A 20,752-nucleotide genomic window follows, 5' to 3' on the forward strand; every position below is an offset into this window, starting at 1 on the left:
GACTTTGACACAGATAAAATAGCTCAACTCTGAGTCAGGGGACCAGACAGGTGGAATGGGATCAAAATGGGGAAAGGTAGGTAAGGACAGAAGTCTATGTGGAATCAACGGTAAGTAAGTATTTGGTTGAGGGTTGGGCTAGATGATTCAGGTTTCCCAGAGAATGGCTATTGTGGAATTGATAGTACCAAAAAGATACCTGAAGTCTAACAAGCAGGACTGGAGGGCTTTGGAGTTCTAGTCAAGATATATATCTAGCTAAGACAACAGAAAGATCATGTCTTGGAGTAAGAACTATGCATACTGGAGCAAAGTCTTATTATGGATCTACCCTAATAGGAGGTAGGAGAAGTTACAAATATACAAGGGGAGAAAACATAGTATGAAGAACCTGCAATGTTGGATTAGAACTAGAGAGATCACTATAAATACATGGTTTTAAATATTTATTTTAATATGTATATATAGATACATAAAAAATAAATGTAGGTCCATTGAGAGGGCCTATGAGTAGTGACATCCCCATAGCAACAAGCACAACTATCATCTTACTTCTAAAAATCACTGTCCACTAAAAGGAACCAGGCTTTTTGCAAAATGGTTGATTTGAGGACTTGGAAAGCAAAAAAACCCAAGATGTGTCTAGGTTGCGATATTGTGCCAGAAAGAAAGAAAAGCTCAAAGTATAATGGGGTTATGAAAAACAACAAAGACAGCATAAAAGTGCTCCTACTGGCCAAATCTAGGACAATTTAAGCTTAAGAATAATGGGACTGCATGAATAGATACTGTAAATAAGTAAATTGCAGATCTGATCCCAAGCATTGCCAAAAAAAAAAAAAACCCTGAAAGTTTGGAATGGAAGAAGGTATTTACTAGTCACAAAGTACATTCCTGGGGCTGGGGGTCGGCAGTGGAGCACTTGTCTAGCACATGTGAGGCACTGGTTTCGATCCTCAGCACCACATAAAAATAAATACATAAAATAAAGGTGTCGTGTCCAACTACAATAAAAAGAAATATTTAAAAAAGAGTCCATTTCCACAAAATACTTATTGATTACATAGGGAAAAATTAAATTTATAGTGAAGTCTTGTAGACATCTCCTTAACCCAAGAATCAGCATCAGCAGTCAAAGAACAAAATCACATGCCACATGATAGGGCTGAAACACATAATTTCTGTGGTCAATCATCCACATAATGGGATATTATCTAGCTAAATATTATAAGCCAAATGGAAAGATGTCAGGCTTTTATCAAACAGAGAAAGAAAAATTTAGCCTAACACATGTATCACTCTTTTGTGTGTATGTGTTAAGATAGCCACATACATGGGTTGATATGTACACAGAAAATTTCTAGGATACATAAGACAGTTAACAATGATTAGTTCTGGAAAACAGGAATAGATACTTAAAAAGGGGACACGGCATTTTGGTTTTTTTCTACCCTTGTATATTCAATTTTTGGCATTTTTTTTTTTAAGTGAAATCTTTTTTGTAGCAGTACGTACATATAACACCAAAGTCTTAGTTTATTCCTAACCAAAAGGAAATTCCTTGGAGAGATGCCTGACATTACATATGGGTCAGAATTAAGTACAAAGTGAGCTATGGACATATTATTGTGCCAGAAAGGAAAAAAGCACACAAAAAATGAATGGAGACATGAAAAGGACAAAGAAGCGAGTACGGTGGGGCTCCCACTAGCCAAATTTAGAACAATTTGAACATAAAAAAGAAACCATTGTAACTAAAAATATTAAGAAAATTAAGGAAGTAATTACTGCAAGAGTGAAGATAGCAGTTAATTCTGGAGGAGGAAGAAAGCATACAGAGGACTTTTGGAATGCTGGTTAACAATCTGGTTCTTGATCTGAAAAATAATTATGTGAATATGTTTATAATTATTTATTAAACAATAGGTATCTGGTATGGACTTGTAAATGTACATATTATATTTTAAATTTCAAAATACAAATTTTAAGGTTTCAGGAAAAAAGAAGTAGCAAAGTAAAAACAAGTCTTCTGGAAGAAAATTATCATATTTTACCTGCAAGAGTAGGTAGGCTCTCCTACTTTAAAAACTCGACCACAAAGATGAGAAGGTTTGTTTGCTTGTTCAAGTTTTGGAAATCCAAATGCAGGATCTTCACCACAGAGATACCATTCCATTGGTCCCAACAAAACATGCTGTGCCAGCATGTCTTCTTTCTGTGGAAAAGGGTTGGGTCCTCTGCAGTATATTTTGGGTACATAGTGGGCTAAATGCTGGTATACTTCACTAGTGAGGTCAGTTGCTTGAAGCCATTTCTTTAAAAAAAGAGAACAAAATAAACAATGTCAATAAACTGCTAATTCGAACAATTACACCCAACTCTCTTTCGGGTACAAAAATAATAAATCTTATTTATAACACTCATCAATGTATATTAGAAACAATCTATTAAAATGCCAAGTGTTTTCGAATTCTACTTCAAAGTCTAAGTAAAATTAAAATAAAGCAAACCCTTTGTTTAAAAATGACTTTTTAAATCCAATACCTTTTTTTTTTTAAAGAGAGAGAGAGAGAATATGAGAATTTCAATATTTATTTTTCAGTTTTTGGCGGACACAACATCTTTGTATGTGGTGCTGAGGATCGAACCCGGGCCGCATGCATGCCAGGAGAGTGCGCTACGGCTTGAGCCACATCCCCAGCCCCTTTAAATTCAATACCTTTATTTATATGTGGTGCTGAGAATCAAACCTAGTGCCTCACATGTGCAAGGCAAGCACTCCACCACTGAGATGCAACCCCTGCCCTTAAAATGACTCTTGAAAAAAAATTCTATAGGAAGAATACAAAAATAAACACAAGAAATTCTTACATGACACTAATCATAAAGTACATCTGACTTCTTTTCTTCTCTAATACTTTGCTCAAATGTTATTCTGCGGTATGGATTCTCATGTCAATTTGCTTACAGGAAGAGCATGTAGTGAACATGAATAGCCAATACACAAGTTATATTTCTCACTGATTAATAAACAAGTTTATAAGCTGGGTGTGGCAGCGCATGCCTGTAATTCCAATGACTCAGGAGGCTGAGGCAGGAGGATCTTACATTTGAGGCCAGCTCCAGCAACTTAGCAAGAACCTGTCTCAAAAAATTTTTTTAAAAGGGGGTGGGAGCTGAGGACATGGCTCAGTGGTTAAGGGCCCCTGTTTTCAATCCCCAGTACCAAAAAATACAAAAAAAAAAAAAAAAAAGTACATATAAAAATCGTCCCCAAACATCTTTGTTCTATCAATTATGCCTTCTTTTCCTTATCAACCTCTCTCTATAAAAACATGATCAACCTGCTCTCACTTCTAAAACCAACCAACCAAACAAAAAAACCCCTCCCCCACACACACACAAACCACCCTATTACAATTAAACTTAGATATTATACAGGCACCAACTCAATATATCCAAAATTAAACTCATAATACCCCCTTCCCTCACCAAAATCTGTTATTCTTCCCCATTTCCCTAATTTAGCATCTACCAAGATATCCAAACCAGAAAAACCTGAAAATCTTCCTAAGTTCTCACCTCTATATCCAAACAATCATCCTGTCTTGTTAACTACTAGGCTTCCCAAATATCTCTTGATTCTGTTTCTTCACAGCTCCCACCTCTACTATATCCTAGTCCAAACCCCTTGTCTTCATCCACAGGAATAGTACAACAATATCCCACTAGCCTTGTTCTCCTGCAGTTAATTTTCTAACCTTACTACCACCGTAATTTTTTCAAAATACCAATTTGATTCTGTCATTCAGCTTCCCAGTTACATTTAAGATTGAGTCAAAAATCCCGACATGCCTAACAAAGTCCTTTGTTTTCGCTCTATCTCAGTCTTCTCCTGCCCTGTCTTACTCCTCTCCCTCTCTGCTTTACAAAGCTATTTTCTACTCATTCTTCAGATCTCAATTTATTTCACATCCTATAACTCATCTTCTCAGCCCATTTCCCATCCCTACCTCCTTTCCCCATGACCCCAGGTCTAAAATAGAGCCTGGCCTCCATGAGCATTTAGCAAAACTGTTAAGTGAATGACTGTAAATATGTTTATACAATTTATTGTCACATAACACTAACATTCCAGAAAGATGCTTCATGTGGCTTTAATATAAACAGAGAAAGTAAAAATCCATGCCTGCAGTATTGATCAGATATGTCTCTAAAAACTAAACCAAATAAGCCCTAGATAAGGCATCCTTCAAACCACTTCCTTTCCTTTCCCTTTATTCTGTCATTTATCCCCGATCTCCTCTGCCAACTGTGTTGATGCTTATTTGCTCTCCATTCTGCTTTGTGTAATTTATAAGTCATTTTGGCTCTAAGCCAAGTAAAAATTTTAAATCAGAAAACATGAAATAAAATGACTCACTTCTACTAAAATGTAGTTATTTGAACTGCTAACACAATTCATAGATCCAATGTTTGCCTATGGATTACCTAAATTCCAATTACATTTGGTTAAAAAAATTATGTACAAGTGATAACTAACACCAGATGAAATCAACATGACATTTTTGCTTTAACTATTATTTGCATTATCTTCAGCCTCCTTCCTTCTAAAAACATACAAAGAAAGATTCAAAATATTCATGAGGACTGGGATCTTATTAAAATAAGATATATTCCATGCTTGTATTAATATATCAAAATAGATTCTACTGTCATATATAACTAAAAAGAACAATTTTTTTTTTTTTAAAAAAGAAGTGATTCGGTGATGAGGGCTCTGCATTCATAGATGAATTAATTTTGTCATTATCACAGTATGGGTTAGTTATCTTGAGTGGATTCCTGAAAAAAGAATGAGTCTGGCCATGCACTAAGGCCTTGCCAGATATGGGCCTCTCCATCTTAACACTTCCCAGTCTCCAGAAATGAAAGAAACACATCTCTGTTCTTTATAAATGATCCAGTTTCAGATATTCTGTAGGCAGCACAAAAGGTCTAAGACAAAGTCCTACAGGACTAAGACAAGAACCTAGAAGTGGTGGCACTGTCATTTCAACTGCTAAATAATTTGCTAAGAAATTGTTTGTGTACTTGGAAGAGTGTGTGTGTTTTCACTATATTAAACTCGTGTAGTTTGATGCTACATAAATAAATAAATAAATAAAATATTCATGAGGTAATATATATTAATTTTCTAATCAATTTCATGTTTTCAGAGAACTTTTACTAAAAATTTTGTTCATTAAGGGACTGTATGGAAGCATTCATCTGAAAACACTTTTCACCCCTAAAGTGAAATTGTACTTTCCAAACACTGTCCCAAACTCTACTAGCTTTTGTGTTTACGCAAGTAGGAAAAGAAATTAAATCACTTTTAAAACAACAGCATTTCTTGGGAGATAGAATCCCAAAATTCTAAGGATCCGCTGCCTTTATAAAGTGGCTCCAAATCCATATTTCTCACTCTCTCTCCCACCCGCAATCACATACATTTAAAACCCAAGAATTATTTTTAAAAAATAAGTTTTTTCTTAAAAAAAGTATAAGGCAAAGAGTTATCAACAAGCAAACTTAGAATCTTACTGAGCTAAGAGATACTTCTGTTGGTCACATCCAAGAATAAACCCAATTTTATACCCATTGTCACCAAACCAAAATATGAATACAAGTGATCAAATTATCCTACACAATTTATTCTTTATGAATGAAATATTAAGCAATGTCTGAAAGAATGCAATTTTTTTTTTTTTACTTTTATTTCACTTATTTATTTTTAGGTGCTGAGGATCGAACCCAGGGTCTCCCACGTGCAAGGCGAGTGCTCTACCACAGAGCCACAACCCCAGCCCTGAAAGAATTCAATTTTGATTTACAATACAATGACAGGTTTTATTAAAAATATAATTTTTATTTTCCTTATAATTTTATGTATCTATTTCCCCTAAAACTTCATAGAATTTTAATCCAAGGAGACTAAAATGCTCCCAAAAGTAAATTATGGTATCTTGTGGCTATAAGAGCGGTCAAATTTGTTCAAAGATTTCTTCAATAAAAAATTTAGAAGCAAATATTAGCTCCTGGTTTAAAAAAAAAAAAAAAGAATAGCTACCTTACATAAAACACAGTAAAAAAAATTTCACTTTAAATATAATATTATATATATTATTTTTAATACCTTTATTTTATCTTTTTTAATGTGGTTCTGAGGATTGAACCCAGAGCCTCACATGTGCTAGGCAAGCACTCTACCGCTGAGCCACAGTTCTATCCCTTATTATTATAAATTATTAAAAACCTGGCTCAAGAAACAAAGGTATATGCTCCCTGTCTTAGAAAGTTTACTACTATTATGTGAAAAATTAAAAAACATATAACAGATCTGAGCCATATTACAAGCACCCTCACCTGATTAAACTTACATATTTCATATATAAGGAATAATTTACAACTGACTTTCAGAATAATGGCTCACACATTGCTCCAAAGAATAAAATCTATAGCTTTTCATATTAGTTCTCACTAACATAGGCTAACTGTTTCTTCGGCAGGAAAAATTAAGATTTCTAATTTGGCTACATTTTAATTTGTCTTTCAGATAACCTGCAGCTGTCACATCCAAGTGCACAAGACTAATAAACATTTGCTTTCTTCTAAGTCCCCTATAGGGAAGTAAGGAAACTGTCAACTCATTCCATTAAAGTAAACATGTTATGACTGTTTCCAGAAGCCTTCCTTTTACTGAACGTTAATGTTAAGCCTTAGAGAGAGCAAGTACAACAAACACAAAAATGAAAGAATCCCTAGGGGTTAGCCTTTTTATTATGGTATCTAATTATTATTCTATCACCTATTAAAATTGTATCCTTTAACCGTATTTGATTTTGTTTTCAAACAAGGATAAGCAACATGGAAGTTAATGACAACAATCATAGTACTCCTATGAAATTTTGGGGACAATATTAAGAAAAAATTTGAGGGCTGGGATTGTGGCTCAGCGGTAGAATGCTCGCCTAGCACGGGTGGGACTCAGCAGGACTTGGGTTCGATCCTCAGCACCACATAAAAATAAAGGCATTGTGTTGTATCCATTTACAGCTAAAAAATAAATATCAAAAAAAGAGAAAAATTTTGAATAAGTTATATTAAGAAATCTAAAAATGAAGAAGAGTATTTACAGCTAAAAATAATTAATACAGAAACTCAATAATGAAAGACAAAAAGCCTAACTTAAAAATGAGTAAAGAAAATCAGGAAAATGGCTAATAACCTCACAAAAATATGCTCAACATCATGAGTTTTGAGGAAAATGCACAACAAGAAAGCACTTCACATTCAATAGAATGGTTATAATAAAAAACAGACAAATGTTGGCAAGGATGTGGAGAAATTGGAACCTGCACACATTGCTGGTAGGAATGTAAATTGATGCAGCCGCTTTGGAAAACAGTGGCAGTTCCTCAAAAGAGTAATTATCATATGACCCAGCAATTCCATTGGTAGGTATACAGCCAAAAGAAACTAAAATAATTCCACAAAATTTTTTTTTTAATTTTAACATAAATTTTCATAGCATCATGTTTCAAATAGCACCAATGGAAACAACCCAAATATCTATAATTTAATGAATGGATAAATTTGGTACATTTCATAAAACAGAATATTATTTAGCAATATAAAGGAATGAAGTATTAATACATGCTACAACATGGACAGATTTAAAAACATTTTGCTAAAAGAAAAGTCAGCCACATAAAAATAAATAAAGGTATTGTGTCCAACTACAACTAAAAAATAAATATTAAAGAGTGGTGGGGCGCTGGGGTTGTGGCTCAGCAATAGAGCACTCGCCTACCATGTCAAAGGCCCTGGGTTCGATTCTCGGCACCACATAAAAATAAATAAAGTAAAGGTATTGTGTCCAACTACAACTAAAAAATAAATATTTGAAAAAAAAAAGAAAAGCCACTCTCATGCTCTCTCTCACACCCACACTATACACACACACACACACACATATACACTGCATTATTTCATTATTATGAAATGTCAAGAATGGACAAATCTACTATAAATCTATTAGTAGTTGCTTAGAGTTTGGGAGTGTAGACTACATGATTTATTTTTTTGAGGGGGGATGATAAAAATATTCTAAAATTGATTGTGGTGATGGTTATACTACTCTATGAATACACTAAAAACCCCTGAATAGATTTGAACAGTATGTGAATTATACAGTAAAACTGCTTAAATTTTTAAAGCCAAAAATAACTGATAGTTTTTTGTGGTACAGGAGATTAAATGCAGGGGGTACTCTACCAGTGAGGTACATCTCCAGCCTTTTCTACTTTTTATTTTGAGACAGTCTCATTAAGTTGCCCAGGCTGGCCTCAAACTTGTGATCTTCCTACCTCAGTTTCCCAAGTCACTAGGATTAGTAGCATTTGCCACCCTGCCTGGCAAGACATAATATTCTACATAAAACTCCTAAAATGAATTTATATTTCTTTTTTTTTAATATTTTTTCCTTAGTTGTAGTTGGACACAATAGTTTTTTATTTATTTTTATGTTGTGCTGAGTATTGAACCCAGTGCCTCACATTTGCTAGGCAAGCGCTCTACCACTGAACTACAACCCCAGCCTCTGTATTTCTTTTATACTTGGGGAGAAATAAAATATGTATACTTCTTAAATCATAATCATTCAATGAAATACACTATAATCAATATGTGACATGAAATGTAGACAGAGTCAAGAAGTGCTGGGAAAGTCAGACTGTAATAGAATTCACCAAGAAAAAGAAACTAGGTCTCTTCTGAGGGCCACTGTAATGTTAGGATATTATTATTGTCCATCTGCACTTTGGTGTCCTCACCAATTCACTCAAAATAACTAGAGTAAATGCTTTTGTGAAGCACAATAGGTGGAATAGATGGGATCACAAAGTCTTTTTCCCTCTTAAGAGAAGAAAACAGTGATTAAAAAACTGCAGTAAAGATCAACAAGCACTAGGTAATTTTAAATGGAAGTGATCCTAATAAATTATCAATAATAGAGGTCGAAAGCCTATAGGAAGCACTTTCACTATTTTTTTTTTATATTCTCTAAAATTTACTTTCAATAACAAAGAATGTTATCAGTATATTTCCACTTGTGACACAGGGCTGTGCTAGAACCTAAGCTAAAGAATGGCTTTAAGTATTGGGTGTTTTAACTAAATACAGACAGTAAGTCCTCACAAAATAATGCCAGGCTAAGGTTATATAGCTGGAGGAATATTATATCTTTAATATTTGTTTCCATCTTCTTTATTTAAAGGAATTTTGTTGGCCTTCAGACTACACTTTTTAAATAGGTAAAACCATTTTGAAAGTCACATGAGAGTAAAGAGAGCAAAAAGTAAAATATAGCTCATATTGTGATCTTCACAGACTCAAATTAAGTATAAATTAATGTTTTGTTGCATTTCCCTTAGTTTTCCCCACTATAACTGCTTGAGAATTTCACTGCATAAAAACAGAGCACTGGCTTCCAGTACTGGCTTTATAGCTGGCTCCCTAAACAATCTGGAGACCTCTAATCACCTGGTAGCCTACACTTTTAGAATAGGGATAATGGAAGATGCAGTCTGCACCAACAGACATAAAATTGGTGCTGGTGGAGGGGGAACAATATGAGAAAAAAAAATAGGTATTAATTAGAAGAGACATAGATAGTGAAGAGCTTTTTATTATTTTCCTGCTTACTTTTAACACCACTTTCATTTTCTTTTTCAAATCTCTTTGATTAATGAAAGACAGATGGAGGCCGAAACTCTTTGAGTTGGGTAATAATGAAGTAGATAGTAAATGAGACTAAAAAGTTTAAAACATGCAGACTCATAATTCAACAAAGTATTTCTTTAAACTTTTTACCTCTACTCCTGTCATTTACTTCCACCTAGTCTTTGGTGCTCTCACTAATTCACTCAAAATAACTATTCACTGACCAAAGGACTCCACAGAGCACCCTCCCCACCAAATTTTCCTAACATTCCTACCAGCTTTTTAAATTGGAGGCCTCGGAAGTGGAGCCCAAGTTGTTTTGGCCCATTTGATAATCACTGTGGAAAATCTGTTCTAACTGGTTCCCTATCCTTATAGAGGAAGGATGCCATTGAGTTTATTAATCATTTTACAACTCTGCTACTATACTAGCATATTCATATTACACTTCTCATACTGAGTTTAAATGGTTTAAGATTGGGGCCTAACCGCTCCTACTATAGTAACCAACTCAGACTATTATCTTGTATTGGTAGGCCAAATCTGGTCTTTCAAAATTATATAACATTTGTTCTCCATCCAACTTTTCCCAACTCCTACTTGTTGGTTTTTTTGTTTTTTGTTTTTTTAATTCTCCCAGCCTCCACTACTACTTTCTCATGTTCAGTACACGGGTGGAGACAACACTTTCAACATGTGCACCAACGTTGCAATAATTGAATCCGTGCAAAAAAAAAAAAAGCACTGAAGGGGGAAATGAGGAGCAGCATTTGCATCCTTGGTGCCTGGGGCTGTCATAAAAACAAAGTTGGGGCTTGGTTAGGGAAGCATGCGTCGGTGGAGGAGGTACTGCTCCCCTTATCCCAGGACCAGGAAATCAAGGCCACAAGATAGAGCGATTATACCCAGCACTAGGAAGAGCTAGTATAAAGGGCAAAGGCCCATGCGTTGGAGACTTAATGGAGTGCGCCGGGAAGGAAGAATAATGGAAGCCCTGTGGGTTCGCAGGACAGAAGGGGAATGTAAAGATGGTTGGGGCACAGGAGAGCTCGGGGGACTGCCGGGGACAGAAGCAGGATTCGTGGCCTCTCCAGAACCAGGCCGCTGGTTATCCCAAGTCAGTGCCCGGCGGCCCCGGGACCTCTAGCAGTCGGTTCCTCCCCCGGGGCGCGGCCTGGGAGGGCAGAACGTACCCACCCGGCTCCAGCACTCACCCCCGCGGTTTCCTCAGCGGAACATTCCAGCAAACTGCGGTCGATGGCCTGCACCTCGGGCTCCAGCTCCGACGCCATCTTCTCTCCTCCTCCCTAGCACTACCGCCGCTACAGCCGTCCGAGGGCCGCAACCTCGCCTTAGCCCCGGCAGCAGCGACAGTCACCCCTACTCCAGGCAATCAGTCCCAGGCCGTCCAGGCAGCCACAGATAGAGCAGGACAAGGAGCAAAGGAGGACGAGAACCGACGGGACGGAAGGCGGTCGCCTGTGCTCGCTCTCGGGCTCAGCGCCCAGGAGTCAAGTCACTGCCTCGTCTGTGACCCGGGGAAGGACACAGGCAACCCCAGGCCTGGCACTGCCGCCAGCCACTACCGCGTCCCACACCAGGAAAGGGGCAAAAACACCCGGGAGGGGAAGCAAAGCATTCTGGGTACTGTAGTCGTCCCTGGCACGGGAGAGAGGTGGCGCCCTTATAAGAGTGCACCACGAGAGCATTATGGGAGCTGTAGTCCCAGGAGGACACGGGGAAAGGGCGGGAAACGGGGTGGGGCTTTCCCGTTTAGCTAGAATCGTGACAAGACACGCGAAGAAAGAAGCGCCGTCCCACGGAAAGAGTCGGAAGAGCAAGATAATATGGGAACTGCACATTTATTCCTGCAGTTCCATCTGTTCAGTTTTGAATCTCTAGCACCGAGAGCAATGCCTGGCAGTAGACACTTGTCAGAGTCTGGCATATGGCAGGCCCTCAATACTTGTCAAATTAATGAATGGGTTACGTTCTATTCCCATAGTTCTGCTGCCCAGTCATTCATCATACCCTCATCCCTTATACTAGTAGCCAAAGTGAGTATTTCCCTGGATTTTGAAAGTTTTAAGATAGGTTTTTAAAATTTGGGAGAAATTTAGTTATCGCTACTTATTAAGATTCATTACAAGGGGATCGGGTTGTGGCTCAGTGGCAGAGTGCTTGCCTCGCGTGTGTGAGGCACTGGGGTTTGATTCTCAGCACCGCATATAAATAAATAAAGGCCCATCAACAACTAAAAAAAGATTCATTACAAATCATCCTGCAAAGGAAAAACTCTATCCTGCTAATTTAAAGATTTGCTTTTGATAGGGACTTTCTCTAGAAATACAAACTCATTGTTAGACTAAACGCAAAAGGAGATTATGTTTGGTTAAAGGTAATTAGACTCTTGACTGACAATTAGGTGACTGAGTTTCATAGAACAAGGCTTCAATCTCTTTAGAGTTTTTCAGAAAATTGCTTGCATATTTTTTCAGGTGTGCTTATTCCCAGAGTTTGTGAATTACATATTTAAAAAAAAAAATTCTGTCCTAGGTCGGGTTTGGGACATGTTCATGTTGTTGTATTTTACTAGTACTATATAGAATACTACTCAAATTTCATATATGTATATAATGTACTTAGACCATATCCACCTTTCCTATGCCCTCTCTTGTCCTCACCCCCCCTTCACCTTCCTTAAGAGTCCACTTTCTATTCTTATGTCACTTTTTTTCTAGATTTCACCAATGGAATAAAATACAATACTTGTCTTTTTGAGTCTCACTTATTTTCCTCAACATGATAATCTCCAGTTCCATCCATTTTCCTGCAAATAAATATGGTTTTGTTCTTTATGGCTGAATAATACACCATGGTTATATATACCACATTTTCTTTATCCATTCATCCACTGATGGGCATGAACCCACTGATTTTTCTTTATCCATTCATCCACTGATTCCATGAATTGGTTATTGTAATAGTGCTGTGATAAACATAGGTATACAGGTATCTCTGTAATATGCTGACTTTTTTTTTTTTTTTTTTTTAGTATGCTGACTTTGATTTCTTTAGATATATACCCAGGAGTATGGCTGAATTGTTCTATTTTTAGTTTTTTGAGGCAATTTCATATTGTTTTTCATAGTGATTATACTAACTGACATTCCCTTCAACAGAATATAAGTTCTCCTTTCCCCTTGAATCTTTATTCCCTGATTGGTATGAGATGGAATCTCAATGTGCTTTTCTGTTTTTTAACGTAATTTGATTTGATTTGTTTTTGCAGTACCAGGGATTGAACACTCTATCTCTGAGCTATATCCCCAGCTCTTTTTATTTTTTATTTTGGGACAGGATCTCACTAAGTTTCAGAAGCTGACCTCCAACTTGTGATCCTCCTGCCTCCATCTCCAGAGTAGCTGAGATTACAGGTGTGCACCACCTGGCCTCATTATAGTTTTGATTTGCATTTCCCTGATAACCAAAGATGTTGATCATTTTCTTGTATATTTATTGGCCACTTCTCTTTGGAGAAGTATCTGTTCAGCTCACTTGCCCATTTATTAATTAGATTGTTCTTTTGGTGTGGGATATTTTTAGTTCTTTATATATTCTGAATACTAACCCTGTGTCAGATGAATAGTTGATGAAGATTTTCTCCCATTCTATAGACTGTCTCTTCACTCTATTGTGCAGAAGCTTTTTCATTCGATGGAATTCCACTTGTTAATTCTTGCTATTATTTCCTGAGTAATTGTAGTCCTATTCAGAAAATCATTGCCTGCATATCATATCTTCTAGTGTTTCCCCTATATTTTTCTCTGATATTTTCAAAGTTTCAGGTCTTACATTAAGGCCTTAGATCCATTTTGTGTTGATTTTGGGGGGAGAGTACACTGGGGATTGAACTCAGAGGCACTCAACCACTGAGCCATATTCCCAGCCCTTTTAAATATTTTATTTAGAGACAGGGTCTCACTAAATTGCATAGCCCCTTGCTGTTGCTGAAGGCTGGCTTTGAACTCGTGATCCTCCTGCCCCAGCCTCCCAGCCTCTGGGATTACAGGCATGCACCTAGCTTTGTATTGATTTTTTGTACAGAGCGAGAGATAGAGATCTAGTTTCAATCTCCTACGGGTAGAAGTCCAATTTTCCCAGTACTATTTGCTGAAGAGGCTGTCTTTTCTCCAGTGTGTGTTTTTGGCTCCTTTTTCCAGAATCAGATGGTCATAAATGTGTGGGTTTATTCCGATTACCCAAGTTAAAAAAAAAAAAAGAAAAGAAAAATGATTTCTAACCCCACAGTACAATTAAGCTAATTAGCACTTTTAAAAATCTAAGTAGGGCTGGGAGGATGTGGCTCAGTGGTAGAGCGTTTGCCTAGCATGTGTGAGGCACTGGATTCAATTCGTAGCAGCACATATAAATAAATAAATGGTCCATCGACAACTAAAAATATTAAGAAAAAATTGAAACAAAAAGACTTGGGATATGGCTTAGTGGTAAAGCACCCTGGGTTCAACCCCCCAGTACCAAAAAAAAAAAAAAAAAAGAAAAAAGAAAAAGAAAGAAAAGATATGATCAGCTGGGCATGGTGGCGCATGCCTGTAATTCCAGTGGCTCAGGAGGCCGAGGTGGGAGGATCACAAGTTCAAAGCCAGCCTCAGCATTGGCAAGGCACTAAGCAACTTAGTAAGAACTCAGTGAGACCCTGTCTCTAAATAAAACACAAAATAGGGCTGGGGATGTGGTTCAGTGATCAGATGGCCCTGAGTTCAATCCCCGGTAGCCCCTCCCCCCAAAAATCAAAGTAATATGTGTATAAAAGCAGAAATTCAAAGTCAATAAGAGTGTTTTTAAAATTGAAAAGGGGGGCTGGGGATGTGGCTCAAGCGGTAGCGCGCTTGTCTGGCATGCGTGCGGCCCAGGTTCGATCCTCAGCACCACATGCAAACAAAGATGTTGTGTCCGCTGAAAACTAAAAAAACAAATAAATATTAAAATTCTCTCTCTCCCTCTCTTCAAATAAATAAATAAATAAATAAATAAAATAAAATTGAAAAGGGAATACATCTTATCCTCTTACCCTCAAGTACCTCTCTCCACCCCCAATCATTTAACACTTTCTATGATTCTGTCTAGAAAAATAATGTATATCCATATCTGTCCAGATATCTGTAATGAGACATCTTGAACATTTTTCTGTGTATTAGTTTCTTTTTGCCCAACTTCTTTGTACTGATCCACTTACCGGTTAGTGTCAACCTGGAGGAAAACTGGGATTGTCAGAGTCTAGAAGCAAAGACAGTGTCTCTTGAAGGTTCTAACATCAAATTTAAACCACTAAAAGTAGATTGTAAAGAAAACTTCTATACTTAATATTATTTTTTGTTCCATGTATTACTTTTAGATTGATTTTAATGTGTTCTTTTTAAAAATTCTTGAGTTGGATGTTCAAGCTATTAATCTTTCTCTTTTTTCAATGAGTGCACTTCAGGGAGTGTTTCCCAAACTTGAGTGTGTATCTCATCTTGATAAAAATACAGATTTCTAGGGGCTGGGGTTGTGGCTCAGCAGTAGAGCACTCGCCTAGCATGTGGGAGACCCTGGATTCGATTCTCAGCGCTGCATAAATTATTAAATACAGATTTCTAGATCCTAGAAATCAGAGATTTCTGATTCAGTGAGTCTTGGATAGGGTCTGAAATTTGCATTTCTCTTGAAGTTCCTGGTCATACCGCTGGTCTGAGAACCAACATTGAGACCCACAGATTTATTAAGATAACATATCCCATTATATACAGTTTTAACAGCACTCACAAATTTTGGTGTATGGTATTTCATTATCATTTATAAATATTTTCTAATCTTATTGTGATTTGTTCTTTGACATATGTAGTATGATTTTAGGTTTCCAAATTTATGTACTTTATTGATATCTATATGATATAGATTCTTGAGTGTTTGATGACATTTGCTTTGTGGACTGGGACATATGGATAAGTAACTCTTCAAACCATTATTTCATTCACTGAAGACTAAGCACTCTAAGAATATCAAATACCCAGGACTAATTTTTATATTGGTTTCTTGACTTAGGAATTCCTTAATAGTATTTATTTATTCAATTGTGTGGCATCATCTCTGTCTATAAATTCTTAAGGGAATTCTTTGTTCCAACTCAGAAATCAAGGTAAAAGACTTCCTGCTAATTTTCCTCTGCTAGTCTGTGGATTTTTTTCCCTTGTCTCCCCCCCCCACCCCTTTACTAGTGTTACATTCTTTCAAAAGCCCTGGCTTTATGTAGGAGATCTCAGTTTCAATTCCAATGTTTGCTTTGACCCAGGGTCTTGTCTTCCGTTCCAAGTGAACACTAAAGTCTAAGCCTCAACTTCTAATTAAACATTGTGGATTGTATACTCTCACCAACGACCCGCACAGACGAGATGAACTGGGTTTAAAAGAGCTGACTGCAACACTAAGCTAAGAAAGCAGCGCAAAAATCACACAACATAGACATTAAGTTTTTCAGATCGAGGGAGCGACGGCTGTAAGAGCTCTGGAAAAGAGACCGTGAGCCCACGGGTTCCTTTATTTTATAGCGGAGACGTCAGACAGGGAATAAGGTTTCAAGGGTGGAGCCTTGCTTCGTAATGTCTTGGGAGTAGTCAACAGATGGATTGGCATCTTGGCGAGTCACCCATCTCAGGTGCTGTGAGGGATCTTCGGCAGAGCTAGAGGCGGAGGCGCACGTGCTTCGTGCGTTCTGTCCCTGACAGGGAGTCTGCAGAGCCAAGCCTGTCCCCTTAAGAGGCTTCTGTGTGCAACACAATCCACACACATTCCACCGCCGGCGCGTGACAGTATACCTTATGACAGTAAAAGGGGGTGCGGGGGAGAAAGAAGAAAGGAGAGCGGGAGAGAAGATGACAACACTGAAATTTTGGAAGGTGAACATGAATGGATGAGAAAATAACCCCAATTGCTACCCATTGAAGAATGCCAAAACCTAAGCAGAGAAACCCGAAATCAAGCTAATTCATACATGGCATCCTGACAGATCTAGAAACTTGAGGCACCGTGTAACTCTGAAAGTGGATAAAGGTGAAGCTAAAAGCAAAAACTATTGTTTGAAAGTCTATATTGCAAGAAATAAGATCTCATTTCCAGCCTAGAAAATGGCAGGAGGTGTATCCTTTAGGGAGGCTGCACTTGGGGGTCTTTTGACCGGAAGACACTAGGCAGCTAAGGACACACAAGGGAACTGGTTCAAAGTCTACTTACTGAATAGAAATAGCCCTCCGTATTTCTCCTTATCTCCTTAGCTCCATGGCCAAGCGTATACCTCCCAGGCAGAAGTTTGGGAAAGTCTTTTCTGGAGAGATTGACCACCCCAAAAGAATAAAAATATGCCAGAAGGGTGAGACCTAAATAAACTGGAACAGCCAGGTCATCCCATCCATGCACAAAACTTCCAGTCATATTCCTAGAAACCCATTCTTTTTTTTAATATTTATTTTTTAAGGGTAGTTGAACACAATCTTTATTTTATTTATTTATTTATTTTTATGTGATGCTGAGGATCAAACCCAGGGACTCGCACATGCAAGGTGAGCGCTCCACCACTGACTGAGCCACAACCCCAGCCCCTAGAGACCCATTCTTAGAGATGAATAGAGATATTTGAGCAAAGTCTACAAAAGAGAAACTAAAACAAATGAAAAAGGAGGAACAGAAACAAGAAAAGTTGGAAAGAACTTTCTCTTTGAGGAGAAAATTGAAGATCCATGAAAGAAGAAAAGGGGGACTAGGGAAAAAATATTTAAGAACAACAACAAAAAATACTTCTAGAAATTTAAACTGTGAAAACTCCCAATAATAGGAGGGTTCGAAAGAGAAAATCAAATATGGGTAGAAATCACCAAGCAAAAATTCCAAGAAAGCTGAGTACAGGGGTTCACTCTATAATCCCAGTGGTTTAGGAAGCGAAAGCAGAAGGATCTCAAGTTTGAGGCCAACCTCAATGACTTAGTGAGACCCTCAACAACTTAGTGAGATCCTGTCTCATAGCTCTGTTGGTACAGTGCTTGTCGCATGTACACAAGGCCCTGGGTTCAATCCTCGGCACCACAAAAACAATACAAAACCAAAACATAAAGAAGGAATAGGAATGTAGCTCAGTGGTGGAGTGTCCCTGTGTTCCATCCCCAGTACCAAAAGAAAAAAACAAATTTAAGAACTGAAGGACATGAGTTTCTAGACTAAGAGAGCTCATTCATATTCAACACAATGGTTTTAAGTAGAACAACATCATGGCATGTCATATGGAAATTTTAGAACACCAGGAATAAGAAAAGAATCTTATAAGCTTCCAGAATGAGAACACACAATGATAGAATGGTACCAAAATCCTCAACCTTAAATATGCATTTAATATTATGTTTATTATATTTTCATTCAGCATATCTAGATGGTTGTGTTGCGAGTGGTATTGGTTCAGATAATAAAGTTTATCATATTTCCATGAATAGTTAAAATGTGAGTTCTATGAAAGCAAGGACCCTGTTTTATACATGTATCCATGTTACTATGACAGTGTCCAGAACATATTAGTTGCTCAATAATATTTGTTAGATATATTGCCATGGTTTGAATGTGTCCCCAAACGTTTATGTGTTGAAAACTTAATCCCCAAATTCATATGCTAATGGTATTCAGAAGGGAGGCCTTTAGGAGGTAATTAGGATTAGAGGAGGTCATGTGAAAGGGTCTCCTGATGGCATTAAATGTCTCTGGCATTAAATGACTTTATGTCTTGGGCCATCCATGGGCTGTGTGTGTGAGCTATGCATATTGGAGCTATATGAAGGCATGGGTCTGGCATTATGCTGATTGGGCTGTGCGATTTAAGTGCGCCTTTCCTCTCCCTTTGCCTGTGATCCCACACACCACCTGAGACGGGTGTGACTTGCCAAGATGTTAATCAATCTACTGACCACAAGACATCACAAAGCAAGACTCCATTTTTGAAATCTTACCCCCTGCCTTATTTGGTGAAGAATATTACACCAAATCTCCTTTGTGGGTCCCCCCTGTAAAAATAAAGAGATTCTGGGTGCACAGTCTCTTTCCCAACTGACCCTTAAGGTTGCAGAGCTGTCCTACCCTCCATCTGAGAAACTCATGTCCATGTGTTGCATGATTTATTTGCTGTTTTCTTAGTTTAATGTTGTAGCCAGCTCTTTTGAACCCAGCTCATCTTGTCAGCAGGGGCAGCTGGTGAGAACTTTATAAGAAAAGGAAGAGCAGTCCAACTTAGCATTACTTGTTCTGTTTTGCCACATGTTCCTATTGCCATGTTATGATGTAGAAAGAAGACCTTTGCCAAATGCTGGCACCATCATCTTGTACTTCCCAAGTTCCAGAATTGTAAGAAATAAATATTTTCTTTATGAATTTCCTAATCTCAGGTATTGTTATAGCAACAGAGAACAAACGAAGATATGAATGAATAAACCAGAAACTCATTGATTTCTGAACTCAATAATTCTTCACTGTTTTCATGACTGTATAGTATTCTATATTATTAATGTATCATAATGTATTTAACCTTATTGTTGAATTTATTATTTCTTTCCAGTATTTTAGGTGATTAAAATACTATTGGATGAAATTCCTTACTCATATATATTGGCAAAATCATTTTATATATAGCCAAAGGAGAAATTAAATTTCTACAAGGGAGTTTGCTCCACCAAAGGAATAATGTAAGTGGAGAAAGGGGGCAAAGAGAGGCGGAGAATGGACAGGACTTTGAAAAGGACATATTTGGGTACCACCTGACACTTCCAGGCACCCAGGACCTTCTCCCTGATTAAGGTTCTCCACTATGGCCTCTCCCTGGACTTGGCATGATTCCACATCCAGCCTTTGCCCAATCTTCTATTTGTTCCCCTACAAAAGTAATTAATGTATATACTATAGGTGGAAAAATTTGTGATAAAATAAGTATAGCAAGATTTTAAGTATAGAACTCAGCTAATAGGTATATGGTATCTACTATAAAGTTCTTGAAGCTTTTTTATAGGTTTGAAATTTTTCATAATAAACTGTGTGTGGGGGGGAACGTTTGCATCTGAAAAATACAAAGAGGAAAAATGTGTTGATAGACATGAATCAAGCCATGAATTCATAAAAATATTCCAGTTTTCTGGATTTTGTGATGTTCATAGTAGCTGTCAGCTTTTAATTTTTTAAAATTTGTTTTTGATTTCTTTTCTTATGCTTAAATAACACTGATTTTCATACCTAATTTGTATTTGTGATTTTTAAAAAAAATTTTAAAGAGTGCCCCAAATTGCATAAGCTTCACGCTCCACAAAGTCTTGCCTGTTAACAGCTGACGTTCTAAATCCCTTTTCATTTTCATGTTAGAATCTCTTGCCTCCATATCCCATAGATTCTCTCCAAGCCTCCTGAATTGTAGCTCATGGTTCCTGGATACCCTGTCTTCTTAACTTCTTAATTCTTGGATGCAATCTCATTTCGGTGGTGCATATATTCCAATAACTTCTCAGGAAAAGTTGCATGAGAAATGCATTTTTGAGAACTTGCAATTATCAAGGAATAGACATCTTCATTCTACTCTCCCATTTGATTGATAATGTGTCTGAATATAGAATTCTAGTTGGAAATAATTGTTCTCTAGAAATTTGAAGGCATTTCCTAATAGTGTTCTAGCTCACAGTGTTTCTATTAAGAAATCTAAAGCCATTCTCATTTCTGATCTTTTATTTTTGACTTGTTTTTCTATCTCTGGAAACCTAAATAATCTTCTTTTTGTCCCTAAGATTCTGAAATTTCACAATGTTGTGATTTGATTTGAGTTAATTTCCACCCATTTGTGTTGGGTACTAAGTGGACATTTTTAATCTGAAAACTTGTGTATATAAGGTTTGGGAAATTTTAAGAAATTCTTTTT

General features: G+C 37.2%; 1 protein-coding gene across 2 annotated transcripts in view; it reads right to left on the minus strand.

Annotated features, from left to right (window-relative positions):
- The window catches only part of Ubr2 (ubiquitin protein ligase E3 component n-recognin 2), a 133,280-nt gene extending 121,920 nt beyond the window's left edge, over positions 1-11,360 (minus strand). For both annotated transcript variants that reach the window (XM_076858732.1, XM_076858731.1), the window contains exons 1-2: positions 10,980-11,360; positions 2,055-2,314 (exon numbers count right to left, since the gene is read on the minus strand). In XM_076858732.1, coding sequence (XP_076714847.1) covers positions 2,055-2,314; positions 10,980-11,057 — 338 coding nt within the window. In that variant the 5' untranslated portion in view covers positions 11,058-11,360. The remainder of the gene's footprint in view (positions 1-2,054; positions 2,315-10,979) is intronic.
- Between the last annotated feature and the right edge of the window lie 9,392 nt (positions 11,361-20,752).

This window comes from Callospermophilus lateralis, chromosome 6 (genome assembly GCF_048772815.1).
Source record: "Callospermophilus lateralis isolate mCalLat2 chromosome 6, mCalLat2.hap1, whole genome shotgun sequence".
Classification (NCBI taxonomy): Eukaryota; Metazoa; Chordata; class Mammalia; order Rodentia; family Sciuridae; genus Callospermophilus; species Callospermophilus lateralis.